The 25507-nt window shown below is 38.2% G+C and overlaps 1 protein-coding gene across 1 annotated transcript; it reads right to left on the reverse strand.

Moving 5' to 3' along the window:
* Window positions 1–19415: 19415 nt before the first annotated feature.
* On the reverse strand, window positions 19416–20260 carry LOC110934828 (protein LIGHT-DEPENDENT SHORT HYPOCOTYLS 3). Its single transcript, XM_022177592.2, has one exon. It carries the CDS (start codon window positions 20142–20144, stop codon window positions 19581–19583), a length of 564 nt encoding a protein of 187 aa, XP_022033284.1. The 5' UTR covers window positions 20145–20260; the 3' UTR covers window positions 19416–19580.
* Between the last annotated feature and the right edge of the window lie 5247 nt (window positions 20261–25507).

The following is a 25507-nucleotide window of genomic DNA, read 5'->3' on the forward strand; positions in this document are numbered from 1 at the left end:
CTACCACTACTGCTGTCACTACTTCTGCTACTCCCAGTGACAACAAGAGAAAATGGGAGGGGGATTCCAGCAAGGGATCAGTTTCTGTTCAGTCTCAAGCACAGCAGCGCAAGACAAATGACTACCAGAGTCCGAATCAGCAATCATCAGGCAGTCAGGGACAGGGTGGATATCGGGGAATTCACCCATGGTGTAGTAGGTGCAACAAACACCACAGTGGAAGATGTCGCAGGAACATTGTCAAAGATGCCTCAAGATGGGTCATGAGGCTAACGATTGTAGAAGCTCACGGCCAGCAAATCAGAACCAGCAACTCCCACTGCCAGCTCCACAGAACCAGCAGCAGCAGCCACAGCGTGGAAACCGGGGATGTTTCCAGTGTGGGGCTGAAGGCCACTTCAAACGTGATTGCCCTCAGTTGAACCAGAACCAGAATCGCAACAACAACAATAACCAGGGCAACGGGAACAACAACAACGGGGGAAACAACAACAACAATGGCAACGAGGCAAGGGGTCGAGCTTTCGTGCTGGGGCGAGGAGACGCAATGAACGATCCCAATGTGGTTATGGGTAAGTTTCTCCTCGACGATATTTATGTTACTGTTTTGTTTGATTCGGGTGCTGATACAAGCTATATATCGCTAAAAGTCAGTAAATTGTTAAAACGTGCACCAACACTCTTACCCACCAAACATGTAGTAGAATTAGCTAATGGTAAGAGTCTAGAAGCCACGCAAGTAGTCAAGGGTTGTAGTATTGTCTTAGCCGGTCAAGCTTTCTCGATTAACCTACCTAGCTTCCTCAGTGAGTGCGTACCAAATTTCGGGACGAAATTTCTTTTAAGTTGGGGATAATGTGACAACTCGTGTTTCGAACCTACTTTGTGTAACATATGTGACCGTGTTGCGATTATATGAGCTTTGATTTATTGAATGTTATTATGTGCATGTATGTACGTTATTGAATGTGTGTATTAAACGCACAACATGATCCAATCGCACAACACTACACCCAATCGCACAAGCCCACTAGGGGCCGTATTCTTTGTATTTGGACCGAAGGGGGGGCAACCCATGATGGGTCGGCCCACTCTCCTTGAGCGTATAACACTTAGGAGGAAAAGGTTTTACCTTTCACAACTTGTAAAGCAATAACACACTCAAACCCTAGTGCCCTCTTTCTCTCCCTCACATACCCGACGGCAAGCACACCCGTGCTATCGAAGATCTTTATTCAGATCACCCTCTCCTACTCTTAATCGGTTAGTATTTCACTATTTATGCTTGGTCACATGTTGTTATGATTCCATGATTCGATATAATGGTATGATGAATAATAATGTTTATGTAATGATGTTCTTGTGAACCGGATTTGTACGATGATGTTAATCGGTTATCATGTCTTGTTTTCGGATTTATTTGCATGATGATTTAGTATAGAATGTAGGTAATCGGCTGTATGTTCATGTATTCGAACCAAGTATGATTTGATAAGTAATTGTTTATACTCGAATGTGAATAGAGTTCATGTAAATTAACGAATAAATTGCCCTGTTTGATTGATGGTATGCTAGATGGATAGTTGAAAATTATGTTGATTGATCTGAATTGTGAAACTGCTAAATCTGTTTGCTAATATTACGGAACTGATTGAGCTGCAAATTATGGAAATCAGGAAGTCTGTTACATGCTTAGTCTCGACACAGGTTGCGAGTCGAGAACTCCTAGTCTCGACTCGAGACCTCAACACCGACACAAAACAACACAACCCGAGACCCCTATTGCGAGTCTTGTTGCGACTCGAGACCTGACTCGAGACCACCCAGTCTCGAGTGATATATGCACTAGTCGAGACCTCCTTGTTGCGACTCGAGACCCCGAAACCAATACCACTCGAGATCGTTAGTCTCGACTCGAGACCATAAACACTTGCACATTTTATCGGACTTGCACTGTCACGAGCCCAACTGATTGGGCCGGATACTTGGACTAGTTTACGTGTCTACTATTGGGCTGCTATGAAATGCTTATACGTGAATTGCCATGACTATACTTGTGTACTTTGCGTGAAGAACATACGTGCTATATTCAAATACGAACCTGACCTGTATAATAACCATGCTAGGACGTGGTTGATCGCTATATAGTTTAACCGACTTTCTGTGTATCTGCCGAGCAAACCAAGGTGAGTTCACACAGCCAAGGCATGGGGTTCCCGGGTGGGAATGGGATTGGATGACTTATTGTATATACTCAGATGGTAGAACCTCACGATAAGATACGACTAGACTAGTAACACTTATTGAACTGATCTTCGCACACCTGCCAAGGGTTGGCCGCGATATTATGACTGACTTCGCACACCTGCCATAGGAAGGCCGCGAACTAAATGTACTAATCTTCGCACACCTGCCTGGGAGGCCGCGATACAAATAAACCTAGTCTAGAATACTTGGGAAAACATCCCCTAATATCTTCGCATACCTGCCTGGGAGGCCGCGATGGAAACTAATACGATACATGACATAACGAACGAACATACTACTACTCACACTATACTATTTCTGAACTATTAACTGTGAACTCGCTCAACTAGTTGTTGACTCTCTGCTGCATGCCTTGCAGGACCTTAGGTACTTATGGAGCTTGCACAAGGAGGAGCAGGTCGTTGTGGGATACGGAGCGTAGACGTTATGATAAACAATTGAACTTATAACTTTACTTTGGGTTTTCATATTATGCTTCCGCTACTTAATTTACGTTTTGTTGAACATCAATCATGTCGTGATGAATTACATTAACTACTTTTAATATTAGATGCTATGTTCGATATGATTGGTGGCTTGATCCTGGTCATGTCACGCCTCCAAGCGGTGGTACTCCGCGTGTGGATTTTGGGGGTGTGACATGCACGCCACTTTTTGTACGATAATGGATAAACAAAGAAAATCTCCTCATCGAAATTTCTAGAGGGATCCGCCCGAGTGCAATAAACATAATGTTTAAAAGAAAGTAGGCTTTTCCAGTACTTGCATGAGTTTCACCGACTTTCTTTGTGGTTTTAATCTTCTACATTTCATTTTGTATGTTTTCCAGAACCTGCATGAGTTTCATCGACTTTCTTTGCGGTTTTAATCTTCTGCATATCATTTGTATATCTTTCGGAACAAACATGCTCTTGGGGCTCTATTTCCTTATATTTTAATAAATGTTACGTAGCTCCATGTTGTGTCTTCCTAGCTCCTCCACTAATTTGTATTCATTCAGGGAAAGTCTTCTAGCAAACACCTGGTCTCTAGATCTTGAGCAAGACCGTGGTTATGTTTCACGTTCCTCACGTCTAACTTCCAAATGACACTTGTTCCGTTGTGCAACCATATCAAATGAAAAGGGCACACGGTTTTTTTTTTTTTTTTTTTTTTTTTTTTGTCGGCTTGTCTCATTACAGCTGTAGTCTAATGGTTACCACCACAGTCACATTCATGTCATACCTTCACGATCGTTTCTCCCTTTTTCTTCAATCACCAGGTCACAATGATGTAAGCATTCTCACGTGTCCTTCTCTAAATTTATTCCTTCAATTGTTTTAGAGACATGAAATCCTGAAACAATGGTACGATTAAACTTATATTAATCGAAAACGACGTAACTAAAGCAATGTCATACCTGGTTAGTTTCATACAAAACTTTCTGGTTAGGGCGTTGTTTATCATGTACGAACTCCTGATTTTTTGTTCGACATAAAAGGCTTCACCCGCATATACGTGGTTCAGATGGTTTTATTGTATGTACGAAGGTTCACCCCCATATCTATTGTCCGGATAGCCTTGTTGTACATACGGAGGTTCACCTGCATATCGGTGGACCAGATAGTCTTGTTGTAATACGAAGGTTCACCCTCATATACGTAGTCCAGATATCCTTGTCGAACATGCGAAGGTTGACCCCCGCTAACGAACGCGTTATTGGGTTGTGCTAGGTGTGAGGGTTCTTCATCAGGATCATGCTCTTGAAACAACTAAATGTTTAAAATGTGATGGTAAATCTGACGACTAAAATAAATAAAGATGTGTTTTTTCCTCGTTCAAATCTAGCAGCAATGTCTTGTGGTGAGAATGAACGCTAGGCACAACCTCCTCCTCGTGTTGGGCATGTACCCCTTCTCGTATTGACCAGACCCCTCCTAAAACAATGGTATCGTAAGTATTTGATAAACAAAACAACAAATAAGTGAATAAATGTTATACGAGATTGCTTTCAGGCACTCATAACTCATTAAAATATTCGTAAAAAATATAGTTGTCGCCCAAATACAACATCATTCATGAACGAATCGTATGATTATGATTATAAATGTTGAAGTTGGAATCGTATAAGGATGCAAAATATCAAAAATGTGAATAATGAATGTTGAGAATGTGTCTGGGAATGAATCGTCCGAGGGCCTCCAAATGTCTGAAATATAAGGTAAATATTCCTTTTTGAATCTCAGATAAAATCGTAGACACATGTCAATCAGTCAACCTATACGCCACGTATAAACTTATGTGTGACGTATTGTCTGATTGACATGTGTGTACTATCTTTGATATTGAAATTTGAAAAACGGATACACAATACGAGGCGTATTAACTGCGTTCAAATAGACGCTGGGTGTTTATAGATGGAACTCTTTATATAGGATAGAGTAAACTGCCAAAATGGTCCCTAAGGTTTGATCACTTTTGCTATTTTAGTCCAAAACTCAAACCTTTAACTGAGTACTGACAAACGTTTTTTGCGTTATATACAAAATATGAAACACTCAGCTATCTTTTTTTATTTTTATATATGTTTTTTTTCCAAAAACATTCATATAAAAGTTAGGTATAGTAAATGGAAACAAATTAGACTGTTCCCCAACAGTTATTTTGATTTTGTTGATGTGAAATCTGTACATTCGTACGATCTTTTAAAACAATATTTATTTCGTACGATCTTTTAAAACAATATTTATTGGGAGTGCTAAAAGCCTCTAATTTTAAATAATATTCGGATGATCAATAACAAAAGCATTGTAATTTTTTTATATATCGAACTTTTAAGTGACGAAAATACTGAAATTATGTGGATCCAGGATTTGTTTGAAAAGAGGTTTATAATTATGAGATATTCATGAATTTGAGCCTGATGTATTATCACTTTTATGTTTAACGTATTTTTGTCTATTTATATTTATAAATTTTGTATGGTTGCATCATGAAAGTTACAAAATTAAAATTATACTATTTGGACCATTCTAATGAAAGAAAATGCCCTATTTTTAATTTAAGGATGAAGCTTGCCTTTGTTTCTTCAATAATATTAACTTGTATACAAATAGTCTTCTGTTGTTGAAAAGTACATCATTTCATGATCGCCATATAAACCGAACAGTCTTTTGTTGTTGAAAAGTATCATTTCTTGATCGCCATATGAACCGAACATTAGAGATGAATATTGAACTGAAATCTTTTTCAATTATTTGGGTCGGTTCCTAACTGCATCTGAATTGCTTATTCGGTTTCACAAATCTTGTTTGTTCAGCTAATCAAACCGAATTCAATAAAACAAACCGTATAGCACTATAGCAATCTATAGTCGGTTGAATTTGGTTCGGTTAGACACATTATAATTTGCAACCACCAAAACAGTTGAAAATCGAATAAAGCGATATCTGAACCGATAAGGGGATGAACAACCCTAATTACATATGTGTTATTCGAATTTTCAAGACTTCGAAATATTTTGAAACACCCTAAACTATATCTGTGTATTATATATATTTTCATAAAAATTTCACTTGTATAATTCTTTTTTGATTTTGATAACACTTGTTTTAGTGGTCCCTTATATATATCCCGGTTTTAATCCATCTACTCATGAAAAAAGCTTTTATAAATCTAATATTTTTTATAGAATTTTTGGTTTAGTTTATAAAATGTGTTTGTAGGCTTTATAAAATGTAGTGAGCTTTATGTGATTATAAGTTTAACTTACATTCACACAACCCATTCTTAAATTGATGTTTCTTGAATTCCAAAGCATGAATAGACTCATTGTCGATTTGAGTATCCAAGCTTGAGATTGTTTGATCTATCCATAATAGTTGATCTCACGTATTAAGTTGTCAACTGATACAAGACGGAAAGTAGCAACTTATGGAAGAAAGTGATCGATTCTATTGCAAGTTAAATGAGATTAACATCTCTCTTCTAACGAAATGGGGATAGCGATACAAGACGGAAAGTAGCAACTTATGGAAGAAAGTGATCGATTCTATTCACGCTAATAGGGTGGGATGGGAAGTCATAAATTTCAAAAAATCTTTGAGCGGTATGTGGAGTAACATAACCAAGGTTTTCATTAAATCGAAGGTGGGAGGGGTTCCGTTACGGAATTTTCTGAAAGGCGAGATTAGAAACGGAGAGGATATATCATTTTGGCTGGATCCCTGGATCATTGACGAGCCTCTTAAAGTGAGATTCCCAAAGCTTTTTTCTTTGGAGGTTCAGAAAAAATGTAAAGTTGCTAAAAAGGTTTCAATGGTTGGAGACGGTCTGATTTTTAATTGGGCTTGGCGCTCGCAGCAGCTCTTAGAGGATCAAACGGTCAGCATTCAGCAGCTGACTTCGATGCTTTCAGGGGTGCGGTTATCGGCTGGCAAGGACGCATGGTCATGGCAGGCTGGTAAGGACGGGGTATTTTCTGTGAAATCGACTAAACGGCTCCTGTTCAGTGATTCCGTTGCGGGTTCCTGGTTCGTCATGGATTGGTGCCGGTGGGTTCGGGCTAAAGTTAACATACATTCGTGGAGGATGGAGATGAATAAGCTCCCGACGGGTGAGGGTTTGAGAAAAAGGAACATCGCCATTGACGACATTGCTTGCCCGATGTGCAACTCGGAAGAAGAAACGGTGGATGTTGGTGCACTTGTGTCTGTACTTTGTCTGTATTCGGTCTGTATGTAAACGATGTCCAAAGTTAGTCTGTAAGTTGACCAAGTCAACTATCCTCCTAGTTTGACTTGGCCAACAGATAACATATGTTTGATATGTGTGTCGATGTCGAAGGATAGACTCGAAGGATTCTGTTGATCCTTCGAGGTGATCGAAAGATAGGCTTCGAACAATAGACCTCGAAAGGTGATCTTTCGAGGTCCTTGCTAATCCTTCGAAAGCTTTCTATCCGAAAGATGATCCTTCGGACCATCTATCGGATCCTTCGACCAGGCATCATGAGCTGGGTATATATATACCCATGCAGTGTAGTGTGAAAGGTAGATGCACACAGACAAGAGATAGAGAGCTTGAGAGCATTCTGCTGGAAACACACACACACACTTGAGAGTTTACATCTTTGGTTTTGTAAACTTTGTGCTTGTAACCGTAAACCTTCATACGTATTAATACAGTGGTGTTAATCGGTGAAATCTTGTGTGCTTGTTTCTCTACTTGCTTCATCCCGGTTTGCCTACTAGCTTGGATTCCGCACTTGCTAGTGGGTTAGTATAACAAGGTTTAGGTTTGTTCGTTATCCTCCGCGAAAAGGGACCTACAAGTGGTATCAGAGCCTCGCTCTTTACCTTGTTTAAAACCGGTTTGATATTTTTATTTGATCAAAATGAGCTGTACAAGTCCATGGGATTGGAGTTTGGACTCACGAAACAATCAAGAGTTAGTGACTGCTGCAGATTGGGCAAAGAGTATGGTTCCACAGCCATCAATCAGTCCAAGTCAATGGGCTTTGGTATCCAATCAAAGTCAAAGTCTTCAGAACCTTCTGATTAGTGAAAGTGAAACTGGCAGCAACAATCGTCCACCTAAGTTGAACCATATGAACGATTTTCCATCTTGGAAAAACCGGTTTCACACATATGTTCAAGGGCAAAGCACTGATCTTTGGACGTGTTTCATCAATGCGTTCAATACTAATCTTGAGACTGCTGCGTCAACTTCAGAGGGTTATGCAAATATGCTTGAAAATGACAAGAAGGCTTATGAGTTGGAGAAAAAGGCCTTTGCCACACTTACTCAAGCACTCAACAAAGACATCTACCATCAGTTCTCATATTGCAAGACCACGAAAGCATTGTGGGATGCCTTAGTTGCTAGAGGAGAAGGCAATGCAGCTGCTCGAAAATCTCGGCATGATTTGTTGAAGAAAGAGTTTGAATCCTTTCAGTTTTTGGAAAACGAGACTCTGAACGATATGATCACACGTTTCTATCATTTGATTAGTGAGATGTGTGCTTATGGAGTTGTCGCTACTCAACAAGAAATGGTGAGTAGATTTGCTGACGCCTTACCTCCAAAGTGGAGTTCCTTCATTGAACTGTTGAAGCATACTGGAACTCTAGATCAAGTCAACATCTATGAGTTCATTCAAAAGCTGGAACATAAAAATGATGAAGAAATTAGGAAAGCAAGGCGTGCTCCAGCTCCCCAGAATACGGAAATGTATCTTCCAGGATTCGATGTTTTGGCAAGATCCGCTGCAGCTCAGCAACAGCAACCTAAGCTGCAGACTGCATTTGTGTCCAATACAAGTTCAAGTTCCTTTCCGTTTCCTCAGTCAACAGCTGCTCCACCACAACCTCAATTCGATCCGAGGTCTTACATTCCTGTTCCAACTCAGCAACAACCACAACCTCAGCAACAACAACAGCAAGCTCACTATACAAGCAATCCTCAACCTCAACCCCAAAGTCATCACACAATCCGAGTCGACAACTCAAATCTTTCACACCTTAGCATTGAAGTTGCTAAGGAACATATGGAGATTATCAACACCATGGTCAGTGCATACTGTGGTTTGGTAGCAGGTCAGCTTGGAAACATCAACATGACCAATGAAGATTATGATCAGATCGACAAGGAAGAAATGGAGTTGATGGATATTAAATGGGCTTTTGCTAGTGCGGTTAGAAGGGCGAAAGATTTCATGGCACGAACTGGAAGAACTTCGTTGGAAGGAAAGAAAAACACGAAGTATGGGTTTGATATTAATGCCGTCACGTGCTTTAACTGTGGCGAAAAAGGGCACTTTAAATGTGAGTGCACTCGACCAACGAAACACGGCAATCACAACCCTTTCAGAAACCAGACGAATGTGAATGCCCAACAAGAAAACCGTGAACGGAGGATGGTGGCAGTGAACAACAATCAGGGACAGCCTGGAAATACCAATCACAATCGTGCTTTGGCTGTTCAAGCAGATGAAGGCTGTGACTGGTCAGTTCAGTTTGGTGAAGGTAATCAGGGAAGTGGAACTGCTTTGTACGCTAAAGTCATCGAGCAGGTTCATAAAGAAGAATCTTCTGGAAGTGATGACAGTTCTGGTTATTCTGGAAGTTCTGATGAAGAAGGCTCTGTTTCTGGGGATAATCACTCAGAGCCTGATGTGAATGAAGAAGGAGTTGATGATATTCAGGAGCTACTAAATGAAGCTGATGAGCTTAAATGTCAGAAATCAATTCTGATTAGGAAGGCTGCTACTGCATCAAAGGAAATGGAAAAGCTATTCTCTGAAGATGGAGCTTTTTCTTTTCAAACTGCCTTTATGGCAAACGGCTCAGCCTCTACTAGTCAGGTAATTTCTGAACCACCTGCTCCTAGTATTTGTAAATCATGTGCAGAGATGAAGCTTGAATCAGAAAAGCTTCATAGTCATAACCAGAATTTGGTTGTTGAACTGTCGAAATGCAAAGAGGCAAACATGGCTTTAACCCGGAATGAAAAAGAATTTAAATCTGTAATAGAAACTTTAAAGAAAAATGTGTCCGAGGTTAACAAAGTAGTTTACCACAAGCAAGTGAGTATAAATGAATATATTAACACTGTGGAAGAAACTAAAAAGCAATTAGCCATTGCTCAATGCGAACATGATGCGATCAAACAGAAATTGGATAGCTATTCTAACTCCCGATTTGTGCTTGATCACATCATCGATGTTCAACAACTAAAGGGAAATCAGAAAGGCATAGGGTATAACAAATGTCCGCCCCCTTTGATGAACAACTATACCAAGATGCCTGATGAGGAAGAAATGCCTCGGTATGAACCCAGTGTGCCTCTTGATGTTGAGGAGTTTGCTACTGGCCTTGGGTTCAAACCGGACAATTCTTCAAACACAGCCCCTAAGGAACAAGAAGCTTCACCATCCATGAAGCAAAGTCCTCCAATTATCGAGGACTATGAAACATCGGATGATGAATCAGATGTGGCTGTAAGTGATCAGGATAAATCACTTAGCAAGATGAAAGGAGTAGATATTCCACGAGAGAATCACATCCTTTGTGATCCTGATACTCCTGAGGTTCCATCTGTTGAGAAGCAAGTGATTGATCCTGTCAAGGTTGATAAGACAGGTGTGTCTACTGTTAAAAGCAGTAATGTGTTGTACACTTTGGTTGGAGATAATAAAATCTACTCAGATCATGTTTTTCCAATTAAAAATGTAAATAAATCTTTGATTGACAAAGTCTTTGAAGACAATACAAACAGATTTTTGGGAAAAACACTTCCAGGAATTGTGGTAACACAATGTGATCCAATTCCTAAGGCTGAGATTAGGAAACATTTTGGTAATCAAAAATCTCCAATCACTCGACAACCTACTGCTTCTAAGGGTAAACAACCACAACGAGCTCCAAAGCCAAAGGCTAAAGTTGAATCAAAAGGAGCTCGTTACATGAAGAAAGGAAAAGATGTTAAATTTGTAGCATCAAAAGGTACAGATAAAATTGAGACTTTTGAAAACAAATCAAACACTGATTTTGTACAACAAGTCAAGATTTTGAAACGAAACAGTGATAACAATTACACCCAACACACAAACGGGTGTGATGAAAAAGCAAGTACCTCAGGTTCTACAAGCTCAACATCTGGTAGTCGATCAAGTTCTCCTAAGTCTGTTGAAAGGAGAACTTGTTTCAAATGTGGAGAAATTGGGCACATTATCAGAAATTGCCCAAATGCTCCAAAGACGAAATTGGTTGAAAAGGCTCCACCTGAAACAGTTCACCCTCAACGTCGGTCAGTTTCACCTAAACAAGATAAACGAACTGTAAAAGAACAAGAAACTAAACAACGACGTAAGAACATAAAAACTGTTGAAAAAGCTTTAAAATCTGAAGTTAAAACAGTACAAAAGGAACCAAGTGTGTCACAACCTGTAAAACCAGAATCTTCAAAAACTGGTAGGCACAGACAAACTTGGTTACCTAAGTCGGGTGACAATTCAGGGGGAGCAGTTGTTCTTGAAAACCATCAAGAGATAGAGCTTACATATCGTGATGCCAAGGGACGACCCAAGACCACTAAGGCTTGGGTCCCCATTCTCAACTGATGTGTTTATTTGACATGTGCAGGATGTTCTAGGAGGAACTATTAATAGTCATTGGATTGTTGATAGTGGAGCATCCAGGCACATGACTGGCGACTTACGGCTCCTGTATGACGTGAGAAATATCAGAGGAGGGTATGTTGCTTTTGCGGGTGATAAAGGCGGGTACATCACTGGAGAAGGAAGTATCTCCAATGGTATCGTGTGCTTTGATAAGATCAATTATGTGAAGCAAATTGATCACAATCTTCTCAGTGTGTCGCAAATCTGCGATAAAAAGTTCTCAGTGATTTTTGATGATGCTGGCTGCTATGTGCTGAAACCTGGATTCAAAATTCCACAAGAATGGATTCTCTTATCAGCTCCGAGAGTTAATGATCTTTATATTCTCGACATGAGCCAGGCGATTACAACATCTGCACAAGTTACTTGCTTTGTCTCAAAAGCCACAGAAAAGGAGTCTATATCTTGGCACAGAAGAATGGGACACATTCACTTGAGAAAGATGAACCATTTGGTGAAGAATAATCTTGTGAATGGCGTGCCTGTAAGAAGTTTTCATTTGCAAGATATCTGTGTCTCGTGCCAAAAGGGGAAGCAAACAAAGAAGTCTCACCCTTTGAAGAAAATCAACATTGTCAGCATGCCTCTCGAACGTCTTCATATGGACCTATTTGGACCTATGAAGCACAAGACAACGTTTGGTGATGCTTATTGTTTAGTAGTTACTGATGACTACTCTAGATTTTCTTGGGTATCTTTTATGGCACACAAAAGTGAAACTCCTGGCATCCTCAAGGATCTTCTTACAATGTTGGAGAATCTCTATACGTTGAAAGTGAAAAGGATCCGAAGCGACAATGGAACTGAATTCAAGAATCAAGTTATGGATGAGTTTTGTACTTCTAAAGGCATTCTTCATGAGTACAGTTCTCGTTATACTCCACAACAAAATGGTGTCGCTGAGAGGAAGAATCGAACTATTATTGAAACTGCAAGAACAATGTTAGTAGAGTCGGAACTCCCTATTCAATTCTGGGGGGAGGCTGTATCGGCTGCATGCTACACGTTGAACAGAGTTCTTACAGTTAAGAGACATGGCAAGACTTGCTTCGAACTCCTTCAGAAAAGGAAACCGGATCTTTCTTACCTTGAACCGTTTGGTGCTCCTTGTACTATGATTGAGCCGGATGGAAAGTTTGGTGCACGAGCTATCGAGGGTTTCTTCCTTGGATATGCTACTCCGAATTTTCGTGTTTGGAATCTAACTACCAAAAAGATTGAGCTATGGAGCGAAGTTAGGGTTCAAAGGTACACGAGTTCTGTTAGGGCTCCGGGTGATCCGTGGATGTTCGATTATGATGGGCTATTTGACTCCTTTAATCTGCCAACCTTTGACGAAGAATCAGAAGCGGCTCGAATGTTGTTGGAAAGTGACAACGCTGCTGTCTCGCCATTGGTTAGACCTATTGTTGTTGACCCTCAAGCTTCTTCGTCAGTCAACAATATGGTTCAAAATGAGGTTTATGAAGATGCTGCTGATTATAATGACTCTTCTGAAGATGATGAATATCATGATGCAGCCGAAGGATCTTCAGCTCCAGCTGCTCCTGTTCAAGGTGCCTCTGGTGATACACCTCATACGCAGAATATCGATACTGCTGAAGGGAATGCATCCACCTCTAACCACATTCCTGGTGTGGAGTTGGTTGTTGATCTTAATCTTACCAATTTGGGTATCAATGCTCGTGTGCCAGATAATCCTGAAATGCGGATTCACGATACCCATCCCCAGCAGAATATCATAGGAGATGTCCATCGCGGTGTGCAGACGCGTAATCAGCTGAGAAACAACCGGAATGCTGGTTTGTATTCAGCTATAAGAGAATCTGGCCAACAAAATGACTGGTCCTTCGCGTGTTACGTGTCACAAGAAGAACCAAAGTCGTGGAAAGAAGCATTGAAAGATAGTGCCTGGGTTGAAGCCATGCAAGAAGAATTACAGCAATTTCACAAGCTTGGTGTTTGGAAGCTTGTTGAAAAGCCCGAGAACTACAAGAAGATTGGCACTCGATGGGTCTTCAAATGCAAGAAAGACGACCGTGGAGTGGTTATTCGGAACAAAGCTCGTTTAGTCGTTCAAGGTTTTCGTCAGATAGAAGGAATCGACTACAACGAAGTCTATGCACCAGTTGCACGTCTGGAAGCTATTCGGATCTTTCTGGCTTATGCCTCATTTAAAGGATTCAAGGTTTACCAGATGGACGTCAAAAGTGCATTTTTACATGGTGTGGTTGAAGAAGAGGTATATGTCGAACAACCTCCAGGTTTTGAAGATCCTGTTCATCCCGATCGGGTTTGGTTGCTCAACAAAGCTCTCTATGGTCTTCATCAAGCGCCACGAGCTTGGTATGCAACCTTATCTACATATCTGCTGGAGAACGGTTTTCGAAGAGGTCTTATCGATTGTACTCTCTTCATCAAAGAACAAGATGGAGATCTTCTTTTGGTACAGGTATATGTTGATGACATTATTTTTGGTTCTACTAATGATGTTTTGTGTAGGAATTTCGAGCGCATCATGCAGGATAAGTTCGAGATGAGTGCTATGGGGGAAATGAATTTCTTTTTGGGCCTACAAGTGCAACAAACGGAGTCTGGGATATTCATCCATCAGACTAAATATGTTGGAGACATCTTGAGCCGGTTCCAGATGTCCGATGCAACGCCCATTGGTACCCCATTGCCAACTAATCACGGAATAACTCCTGACTTGAAGGGTGAACCAGTTAGCCCTTCATACTATCGCGCGATGATCGGATCCCTTATGTACCTTACAGCATCAAGGCCAGATATAATGTACCCAACGTGCCTGCTTGCCAGATATCAAGTCAACCCGAAGGCCTCACATCTTGCAGCTGTCAAAAGGATTTTTCGTTATTTGAAGGCTTACCCCGACACCGGTCTGTGGTATCCTAGGGATAATAACTTTGACTTGGTCGCATTCAGTGATTCTGATTTTGGCGGATGCAAAATCGACGGCAAATCCACAACGGCTGGATGTCAGTTTTTAGGAAATCGCCTAGTCACATGGCAGTGCAAGAAGCAGACGTGTGTCGCTACGTCAACATGCGAAGCTGAATACATTGCTGCCTCAAGTTGTTGTTCACAAGTTCTTTGGATCCAACAACAATTGCGGGACTACGGTTTTGAATTCCTAACTACTCCTATATACGTTGATAATTCTGCTGCTTTAGATATCACTAAAAATCCTGTGCAGCATTCAAAGACCAAACACATCGAAATCAAATATCACTTCATACGTGATTGCTTTGAGAAAAGGCTAATCGATGTTGTTAAGGTCCACACCGATGACCAACGTGCCGACTTATTTACCAAAGCTTTTGACAAATCTAGATTTGACTTCTTATTATTGGTAAATGGCATTAAGGTCAAGCAAGAGTAAAACCAACATCGGAAAATCATTTTTGTAAATATCTTTGTGTGTTTTTAAATTTATCTTAGTTTGTTGATTTTAGGGGGAGTAAATCCAAAAATCGGAAAATACAAAAACATCGAAAAATTTCAAAAACACAAAAACAATAGAAAAACAAAAATGAGTTTCCTGGCGAGCAAAAGAGAAAATGATAGTACATCAGTGGTCTATCCAAACCTCTTTAAACCTTAAATGAAAAACGATAAGCAGCTCTATATAAGATGTATCGGTAGGCTCACAATCATTTTAAAGTGTGCAGGGTGATATAAATCTTAATCGACTGAAGACCAGGTGGGAACCATTCATTGGCATATGGTCTTAGTACCGAAATTTCGTTTGATAGATTGCCGAGGTTCTGAGATATTCGGTCTTTATGCTGCTTATCATCTGGGTATCATGGTTGTATCTTTTACCGAAAAATAACGGGGACGCAAGTCTAGATCTTCCATGATACTATACATACGTGTACATATTTACATACTGCATTCGACCTCAATAAGTGATAAACAATCACATGTCCAAATCAAATAAGTGATAAAATATCACATTTATCCGGGTGTCAAGTTCGTCTCTCTGCTGTACGGAAGTACTGACCTGTTCACGGACTTGCACCTGTGCCCTCATGCATACGAAAATCAAGTTCCTCATCAATAAGTGATTATATCACAAAGGACTTGTTTTTCAAATCAAAATAAGTGAGTATCTCACAATTTATACGGTCAAACAGATGATAATCGGTATACTCACCGGTAAGATGAACCCTCGTGCATACCTTGATACGGGAATGTGTCGTGATGTGGATGAACACCGGTCGGTAAGTATAAATCATACATTAACGTATCCTCTAAACATGATTACATCTGATAAGTTGAGCTTAAGTGGACAACAATACCGATAATTGTTATAGGATGCTTATCTTAATATTAACTAACTGAACAACAAGAGTGTTTTGGCATGACCGTACACTGATATGATTCTCTTACCCTCGAAACTCGCAAAAAGAATGTTTGTATATATTTATTTACTGCTTAACCCTTATTGTTCTTCTTTTAAACAGTTTCGTCGTTTGGTGCATATCAGCACGACATTAGCGGTGATGTCGTTTGATAACACTCAAAGGATTTTAAATTGCTGTCTTTTAATTTCAAAAATTCCAAAAAGATTTTAGGCTTGTTTTAATATAAACTTTATAAAAGCCAAAAAGATTTTACTTCTACTTTATTTTCGATCGTACGATGTTGGAGCTCGAGTCTTCGTTGCCTGAAACCTGAACGAAAACCGAATTGACTAAATCTTCAAAAACGGTCAAAATTTGCAAGTTTTGAAAGTTAAAGGCTAAAATTGAAAAAAATTTATTAAACTTTCAAACTGTCGGACGGTGTTTGATTGTGACATGGTCATTCGTGTGTCATTTGCTTATACTATGTTCCAAGCAGTTGTTCTCATTACGCGTTTAGATTTCTTGCATGTGCAGATTCTAAAGGCTAGGAGAACATGGTCGATGACAAGCTTTGGAATGAAGACACGACGAGAAGGCGCTCAACTGATGAAGATGATCGAGTAGCCGCTGACCATCCTCAACACCACAAGGATCTCACTTCATAAAGATAAAGTCCATTCACGAGCATAACTCAAGGGGGAGCTTATGTTAAGGGGGAGTTTGTCAACACACTTCCTACATGATACGGGTAGTTTGTTGATACACTCTCTGCTTTCAAGACGTGAAGACTTTGAAGATCCTCCGACATTGAAGACTTGAAAGGACATCAGAGTTTTGGTAACTCGAAGACCAAAGACCGTCGAAGTTCAAGACGAGTCTGCAACTATAGAAGATAAAGACAAAGCTACAGCCAAGGGGGAGTTTGTTGGTGCACTTGTGTCTGTACTTTGTCTGTATTCGGTCTGTATGTAAACGATGTCCAAAGTTAGTCTGTAAGTTGACCAAGTCAACTATCCTCCTAGTTTGACTTGGCCAACAGATAACATATGTTTGATATGTGTGTCGATGTCGAAGGATAGACTCGAAGGATTCTGTTGATCCTTCGAGGTGATCGAAAGATAGGCTTCGAACAATAGACCTCGAAAGGTGATCTTTCGAGGTCCTTGCTAATCCTTCGAAAGCTTTCTATCCGAAAGATGATCCTTCGGACCATCTATCGGATCCTTCGACCAGGCATCATGAGCTGGGTATATATATACCCATGCAGTGTAGTGTGAAAGGTAGATGCACACAGACAAGAGATAGAGAGCTTGAGAGCATTCTGCTGGAAACACACACACACACTTGAGAGTTTACATCTTTGGTTTTGTAAACTTTGTGCTTGTAACCGTAAACCTTCATACGTATTAATACAGTGGTGTTAATCGGTGAAATCTTGTGTGCTTGTTTCTCTACTTGCTTCATCCCGGTTTGCCTACTAGCTTGGATTCCGCACTTGCTAGTGGGTTAGTATAACAAGGTTTAGGTTTGTTCGTTATCCTCCGCGAAAAGGGACCTACAGTGGATCACGTTTTCATCGCTTGTAGGGTGGCTGCCATCATTTGGAACGAGATTTCCTCGTGGTGTAAGATCCCGAATATTTTCGCCTTCTCTACTAAGGACCTTCTGTGTTTACATTCTACTTTAAGAGTTTCGGAAAGAAAAAAGGTTGCGGTGCAAGGTATTATCATGCTGGCTTGCTGGAGCTTGCGGCGCGCGAGAAACAACTTGAAGTTTTCGAATGCTCCTGTGAAAATCGATGGAATTTTGAGTGAAATCAAAGCGTTGGGTCATTTTTGGTTTTCGTATAGATCTAAATACAAAGAGGTAGAGTGGAAGGATTGGGTCTCTTTTGTAAATATGTAATTTCTTTTTTCGTTGTTGGTCGGCCTGTTTTGGGGTCGGCGTTTTTTCGTTAATGAAGTATACGTTTCAAAAAAAAAAAAGTTGTCAACTGATAACGACTCTTCAATTGCCTGATTTTTTTTAATTCCTTTTGCTTTTGGATCAGTCGATTGAAAGGTTCACCATGCATCAACCAACATGTTTCCGTCCTACATTAGTTTCTTGATATATTTGCTTTAGATTATTGACTTTTTGGATATGTTTGTTGATGACTGAAGAATGTACATGATACAGACATATGAATACTAATATTTAGTATATGTGTCACATGTTTATATTTTTGTTGTGATTATAATAACTATTTCATGCTTAAAGATGGCACGACACTCTTCTCTCCAAGACTAATCATTTGCCATCTTGTCTTAGAGGACATGCCCCTTCTAGCCATGACTTTTTCTGTTAGGTTGACACTAAAAGTCATTGGTTCATTGTATCCGAAGAATATTTATGTGTCAACCTAATATGAAATATTCACGTGTCGACCTAACCTCCTCAAATACAAAATTATATTTTGTGTACTCGTTTTTATATACAATAATAATTTATAAACTTAAAAATTAACAAAATTGTTTACGTGTCAACCTAACCTGGTATTTTTTTTTTTAAATGTTTGTACAAATTATTACTATTTTTTTTGTCATCTTTAATGTATAGAACAATAGGAATGTCAATTGTTAATCCGTTGAAACAAACACACTATTTAGATGGGTAAAGAATATTGTCAAAGAGTAGTAGTAGGGTCTGGTCATAACTCAAACCACTATCTCTTTATTTTTTTAATTTATTTTTGTTTTAAAATCATCAAATGGTGTGGTTGTCATGTTTTAATCCACTCAAACTACGTACCATGATTTAATAAGGGGGTGGTGAAACGCATGAATAATGATCCTATGTGGTAAATCATGACCCAATTACCATGACCCCGTACTCCTTAGCCAATAAAAAGTAACAAAAAATACTGTCAATATCAACTTTTAAAAGTTAGAACTATTAACTTAAAAAACTTCATAAGAGGTCTTGAGTAAAACGAAATAAAGGCCACTTATTCAGTAACATCTAGAAACTCCAGAAAAAAAAAGATAGATGCTGTTCAAGTTTCATGTACTTTAAATCCAAGTCCAATTTACCACTACAACTGTTGCTGCCACTGAGTCAATAACTCCGGCTTCTAATCCTCGAAGAAAATGACATATTCCCTTAATCTCCGTTGCAAATAATTCACCGTATGTCCGTATCTTTAAAAACATAAAACAAAAGCTTTTGGCTAAAACTCTTTGAAGTTATTATTCTTCTGACTAGATGTCAAATAGTGAATGAAACTAAATACAAGTAAAATTGGTGTAATGTAAGGTTTTTTTCTTGAAGAAAAAACAGTTTTAAATAAACATGTTTGGCTAAAACTAAATCATTATATAGCTCGATGAGTTATTATTCTTCTAATCATCATCATCATCATACCCACCAATATTAAAACTAAGCTATAGTATGAGTAGGGTAAAATCTAGACAGCCTTACCTCTACTCCATAGGAATAGAGAGTCTGCATTATTCTTCAAACTAGATGTCAAATAGTGAATGAAACTAAATAGAAGTAATTGGTGTAATGTAAGGTAGAAGTAAGCTTTGGCGTTAAAAAAAATAAAAATAAAAATAGAAGCAACATTAATTAGCAATAGCATCTTCATAGTCTTCATTATAAATATCTAGATACCCAAATGGAAACCAAAAGTAGCAATAATCCTTAACTAAAATATGCTTGTAGTACCCTTGAAGTCTTGCGAACTTAACATAAAATGAAAGATAACAATATCCGAAAATAGAGTAAAAACAAAGTAATTAGTCCATACCAGGAAGTAATTTGTTATCATGATCTTCTTGTGGCGCTAAACGTTTCCGTTTCTTCTTCTCATAGCTGATCCCTCTTGCTTTCGATTGCAACTCACGAATCTCACGAAGGTAAAGCTTCACTGGTCTTGCCCCAAACGGGTTAACTTCTGGAGCCCCACCGTTCTCTTCATACGCAGCCCTAAGCCGGCCTATTAGTGCATCCAAACTGCCCCAAGCTTGTCGAAGTGGGCACGGACAAGGAGCTGGTGGGTTCGGGTGCCCGTAAAACGGACATATTAAGGTGTGAACCTTAGTCTTTCCAAACTGGTCCAGGTAACAAAGGAATTCAAGCACATGTGCACCACTGCATTGTTGTATAAAGAGTGGAGGGTGGTGGTTTTTGAGGTACTGACAGAAAGTGTTCCAGTCACGGCGTTTTTGGTTCTCGTAGCGGCTCGGGGTGGCTGCAACCGCCGGAGAGTTACTGGAGGAACCGGATGCAACGGTGGACAAGCTGCTGAAGTCTTGGTAGCTCATGTTGTGGTTGTTATTGTTTTGTGTGTATGGATCCATTGAGATTTCGGATAATGTCTGAGACGTGATGTTTGGTTTCTTTTTTTAGGGTAAATTTTGAATGTTCGTAGCTAGGGTTTCCTTTTTAATCACAAGAACAAAGTGGAGTGAAACTGAGTTTCCTGAAATAGGGAAAAGTAACTTGGGATAACTGTAGTCTTACTTTAACTTTTTTATTTGTTTAGTTGTTTGTTGGGAAAAGTTTATTGGTAGAATGGTAGGGTTGTCTCTGTGCTATAATTTTTTTTAATACGTTTTTGTGGATGCAACAATAGAGCCGACAGTTGGGATTGTACGAACAAGTGATAAAAACTTAACACTTGCTAGCTAACGTTATTTATTTAAATTAATTAAGATAGTGATTAAAGAGTTTTTTACCAAATTAGTATTGATAGAAAAAATATTTACTAAAATGGTGTTCTCTATAAAATATTTACTAAAATAGTGTTTTCATTCACTTTTTCCGTTACTTTGCTAGTTTCTCATTTCTAATCTTATTGGATAACTTTACCTCATTTAATAATTATTGACTTAATCATTTTTTAATTGGTTTTATACTATAAAAAATTGTTAACCACAAAAACATCCTGATCTCACAACGCTAAATAAATATGTAATAAATTTTCCCATAAATACTAATATGGTATTATCCATGTTATATTTTTATATATTTAAAAAAACAATGACCAATCGTAAGTAAAAATAAAATTTTATTATGCATTCATATAAACTAAATAAAAATATACATGAAGAATACATTTCAACGTTGCGATATAAATTTTATTGAAAATAGATACCGTGCCGTTTCCGTATCAAATCAAAGCGAAACCGACAATGAATAGTAATTTTTTTTAGTATATCATCACTTAATTTTATTCTGATAACTTGCGTTCTATGTTTCTTTTCGACATTGTGATATAAATTTTAGTGAAAACGGATATTGTACCGCTATCGTACCAAAGCGAACCGAGACAACCAACCGAACAACATACGTATCGATACCGGTATGTATTTTTATTGATTTTGCTTTTGATTAATAGACAATGTATCGTTACCATGCCAAACAACATCGGCATCGATATTCACTTTTATGGTTTTCGGTTCTGATATTTTTTCATTTATACATTTTTGTTTTTGACGATAAATGAATATCCATTGATACTATTTTTATTTATTTTATATAGATGTATACATATAATTAAAATTTTTATTTTACTGTTACACAATGCTTTTTTTATATATACTAAAAAAATAAAATGAATGATAACAAATTAATCTGTTAGCATATTTGATAAAATTAAACTCAAACTTAAGTTCAGTCTTGACTCAAACTCAAATATCACATATACATACACACGCGATACATAATGAATTACATATAAGCATCTTTATATTTATTTTATTATTCAAATATCTAATATCAGCAGAGTTTTTATTATTTATAAAAAATTAGTGCTGAAAAAGAGTTGATCGAAAAATTAAAATCAAAGAAATAAATAAATATTGGACTGATTGAAAAAAAAATCATATAAGAATAACAAAATAGATACTTGATTAATTTAATAGAAATATAAAAAAAAGTTTGCAATGTTAGTTAAAAAAGAAAAGAGAGATACAAAATAAACTAGGAACACTATTTTGGTAAATAGTTTTTCAAGGAACACCAATTTGGTAAATAGTTTTTTCATCAACACTACTATAAAAAAAACTCTGATTAATCGAGTGCACTACTACAAAATGTAGCATTAGACGGTGTCAAGGATTTTTTTAGACGGTGTTAAAGTATTAACACCGTCTTAAAATAGCTCTTTTTAATAAAATATTCAATAAAATTCAGAAGAACACCGTCTAATGCTTAAACACCGTCTTATACTAATTTCTCCAACCTTTAGACGGTGTTGTCTCTGAACACCGTCTTATAAATAGCCGAGAACCCCGTCTAATGCTTAAACACCGTCTTATAAACCAATTTCTGCATCCTTTAGACGGTGTTGTCTATGAACACCGTCTTATAAACTGAAAAAAGATCAGCTCAAATAACAACCACCAAAACCTTATCTCTTTCCTTTTATCTTCCTCATAACAACTTCTTCATCTTCCTCATAACAACTTCTTCATCTTCTCCATCTTCCTCATAACAACTTCTTCATCTTCATTCAATTTCACCATTAACAACCTTACAAAGTTTCAAGGTTAGTTTTTTTTCTCTTTACATATATTATTTAATGTTTTTTAGTTTTATAAATAGTAGTTATATCATGTTTAATTATATGTTGTTAAAAATTCAAATTTGATTTTTTCTTGCTTTGTTTTGATATATCACTAGTACATTGTATACAAAAATTAGTTTATATATAGTAACAAAGTATGTTTAAGTTTTAATCTTGTTGTAATATGTTTAATTATATGTTGTTAAAAATTCAAATTTGATTTTTTCTTGCCGATGTTGTTATCGATTTTTCTCTTTGCCTTTAGATTTATTCTATAATATTTGTAATAACTCTTTCTATCTATTTTTATTTTAGATGTGGCACGACACGAGAGTGGCTATGGATAATGAAATAGATGTTTTGTTGATGATGTTGATGCCCAAGTTTTTTAGCGAGTTAGGTATTCCGTTAGTTTAGCTTATGTGTAGTTTGTTATGTATTCACAAATGATTGTAATTTGACGGGTTTATTTCCGAATTAGATGTGGGGTTTATTTTGGATTTGAATGTGTATTGTTTTGGTTGGATTTGAAAAAGTTGCATTGGTGTATATAAGGTTGATGTATTTTTTTTTTCCAGCAAATGTATTTTTGGTGTATTTCTTTTTCCAGCATTTTTCAGCAATTTATAAGACGGTGTTTGTATTAAAAGACGGGGTTCACTAAGTTTATAAGACGGTGTTAAAAGTATTTGATTTAATAAATGTTTTGATATTAAAAGACGGGGTTCACAAAGTTTAAGTCGGTGTTCAAACTGAACACCGTCTAATAAGACTTGAGTTTAAGCCGGTGTTCAAATAGAACACCGTCTAATAATACTTGATTTTAAACCAGTGCAGTTTAAGACGGTGTTGAAAACACCGTCTTAAAACCCATTTCACCCCGTCTAAAGCTCTATTTTGTAGTAGTGGTGGGTTATGTCCGGCGGTTCGGTTTCGTGTAAAGTTTATATCGAAATGTAGATAAAAATAAGCGTGCCAGCGGTATATTCAAAATTTTATAAAACATTATATTTGAAAATATACAAAATGTTATGGGTGATTTTCTGCTCATATATCCAGGCTAATATACTGACTGTGTTTCATTTGTTTGTGACCGGGATACCGGGTCAGGATATTGGTAACATCCTGATGTTATATCCTGGTAGTAACCAATTAACCCACATGCAGGTTATTGAAATCAATCTCTAACGGTCAGGTGGACCTCTTCTCCTTAAGAATCGGGAAAACCAGTTAGATAAGAGACATTGAAGCCGGAAGATGTGGACTACAACGTTCACATATGGAATATTCGCCGGATCCCAGAATAGTAGGATAGTTAGTTGCTTTCTTTTTACTATAAAAGGGGATTGATCGGATGAGATTAGGGACACAACTTTTCGCACACTCTTTCTCTCTAGCTACAATAATCACTACACACTAACACTTGTACTCGAATTACATTGTATCACTTAGTTGATTCGCATCATATCCTGCACTGTATCCTGATATTTGAAGCAATAAAAGAACAAGGCAGCTGCGATTGTCAGCTCCCGAGGTTTTATGCTGGCGATCTAGATTGATCAAGGGCTTTCCTCGTACATCCTGTGTCACCTTTTACATTTTGGCTCATTATTTGATCATAAATAAAGCTCTATATCCTGAGCCGTATCCTGAAACTGTTTTAGCAAACAACTTAACCAACATATTTTTAACATAATTCTTCAGCACACTACCTCACTTAAACTAATTTGATCACTTAATTGCTTCGGTAATTTTTTACCAAAACAATTTGGCGCCCACCGTGGGACAAGTGGTGCTATTTCTACTAAAAGCTTTTGCAAAATCATTGCTTGGTTTTCTATTTTCAAAACTTTTTACTATTCTATTTTCAATGGCCCCGGGATGTTATCCCCGCTCGCAATATCCAGGGATCTGGTCCTGTTTTAGCTTTTAATGAGGAAATTCTAAATTTGTTTAGTAGTGTACAGGAACAGATGAGGCAGCAGCAGGAAACTAATCAGATGCTGATGAGAGAGACACAACTTTTGAAATCCGGCTCGAGCAGGCCTGCTGAAGATACTGTCACTCCCTTGCAACCCAGGGCTTTGAACTTCAGTTCTGCAGTTTATACTGAGGATAACCGGGGAAATATTGTACCTAGCCATTCCCAGAACCATACCCCTGAGATACCCTCTTCAGTTAGAGTGTCAACTGTGAGAAGCTCAGGATAAGCTTCGGGATATGGGCAGAATCCTTAGATTGGTCATGTATCTAATAATACTCTTGCTACTAATGGTGTTGGATCTTTGCAGGATGCAGGTGTGACATCAGCATTTTCCAGGGAGCTTCAAAAATTGAAGGACATGATATCCAGTGTACCTGGGGTGGTCCAGCCGATTCCGGAAGTATCCCAGGACAGTCACAGGATATCTCGGTTCGCGTATCCCATTTGTGATGCTGAAATCCCAAAACGATTTCAGACCCCCAACATGAAGCTCTATGACGGAACTACGGATCCTGAAGAGCATATTGCCCAGTATAGGGAAAGGATGGAAATCAATCCTATCCCTCCGGATCTCAAGGAAGCATGCCTGTGTAAGGGTTTTGCTTCTACCTTAACAGGATCAGCCTTAAAATGGCTCTTAAACGTTCCTCCTCACTCAATTACTTCATTTGCTCATTTGGTTAATTTATTTAATAGTCAATTTTCTTGCAGCCGAATTTTTGAGAAACTAACTAGTGATCTTTACAGGATAACTCAAGGACCTTAGGAATCCTTGAGGGATTATGTGAACAAATTTAGCCGGAAATACTTAGATATCCTGCATCTTGATGTTGCAACAGCGGTGCAGGCTTTCAAGATGGGGTTGCAAAAGGATTTTCAATTTTACCAGGATCTTGTAATGAATCTCTGCAGGAATCTGGATGAAGCTCGTAACAGGGCTATAAGATATATTCGGTTGGAGGATGACAAAAAGATGCAAGAGAGGATGAATTCGTCTACAACTTATGAGTCGACCAACAGGAAATCAGAATCCTCGTATAAACCATATCTCTCTAAGCCATATGGCAGAAATGACAGCAAAAAAGTGAATGCTGTTGAAGACGAGGATCCTGAGGAGTATCCTAAGTTGTCTGAATATTGTTTTTTCGTTAATATACCTGAACTAATGT

The sequence above is a fragment of the Helianthus annuus genome, chromosome 4 (genome assembly GCF_002127325.2).
Source record: "Helianthus annuus cultivar XRQ/B chromosome 4, HanXRQr2.0-SUNRISE, whole genome shotgun sequence".
Classification (NCBI taxonomy): Eukaryota; Viridiplantae; Streptophyta; class Magnoliopsida; order Asterales; family Asteraceae; genus Helianthus; species Helianthus annuus.

What these genes read in the sequence shown, in the direction of transcription:
- LOC110934828 (XM_022177592.2), bottom strand. Translation starts at nt 20,144, where the DNA reads ATGGATCCATACACACAAAACAATAACAACCACAACATGAGCTACCAA.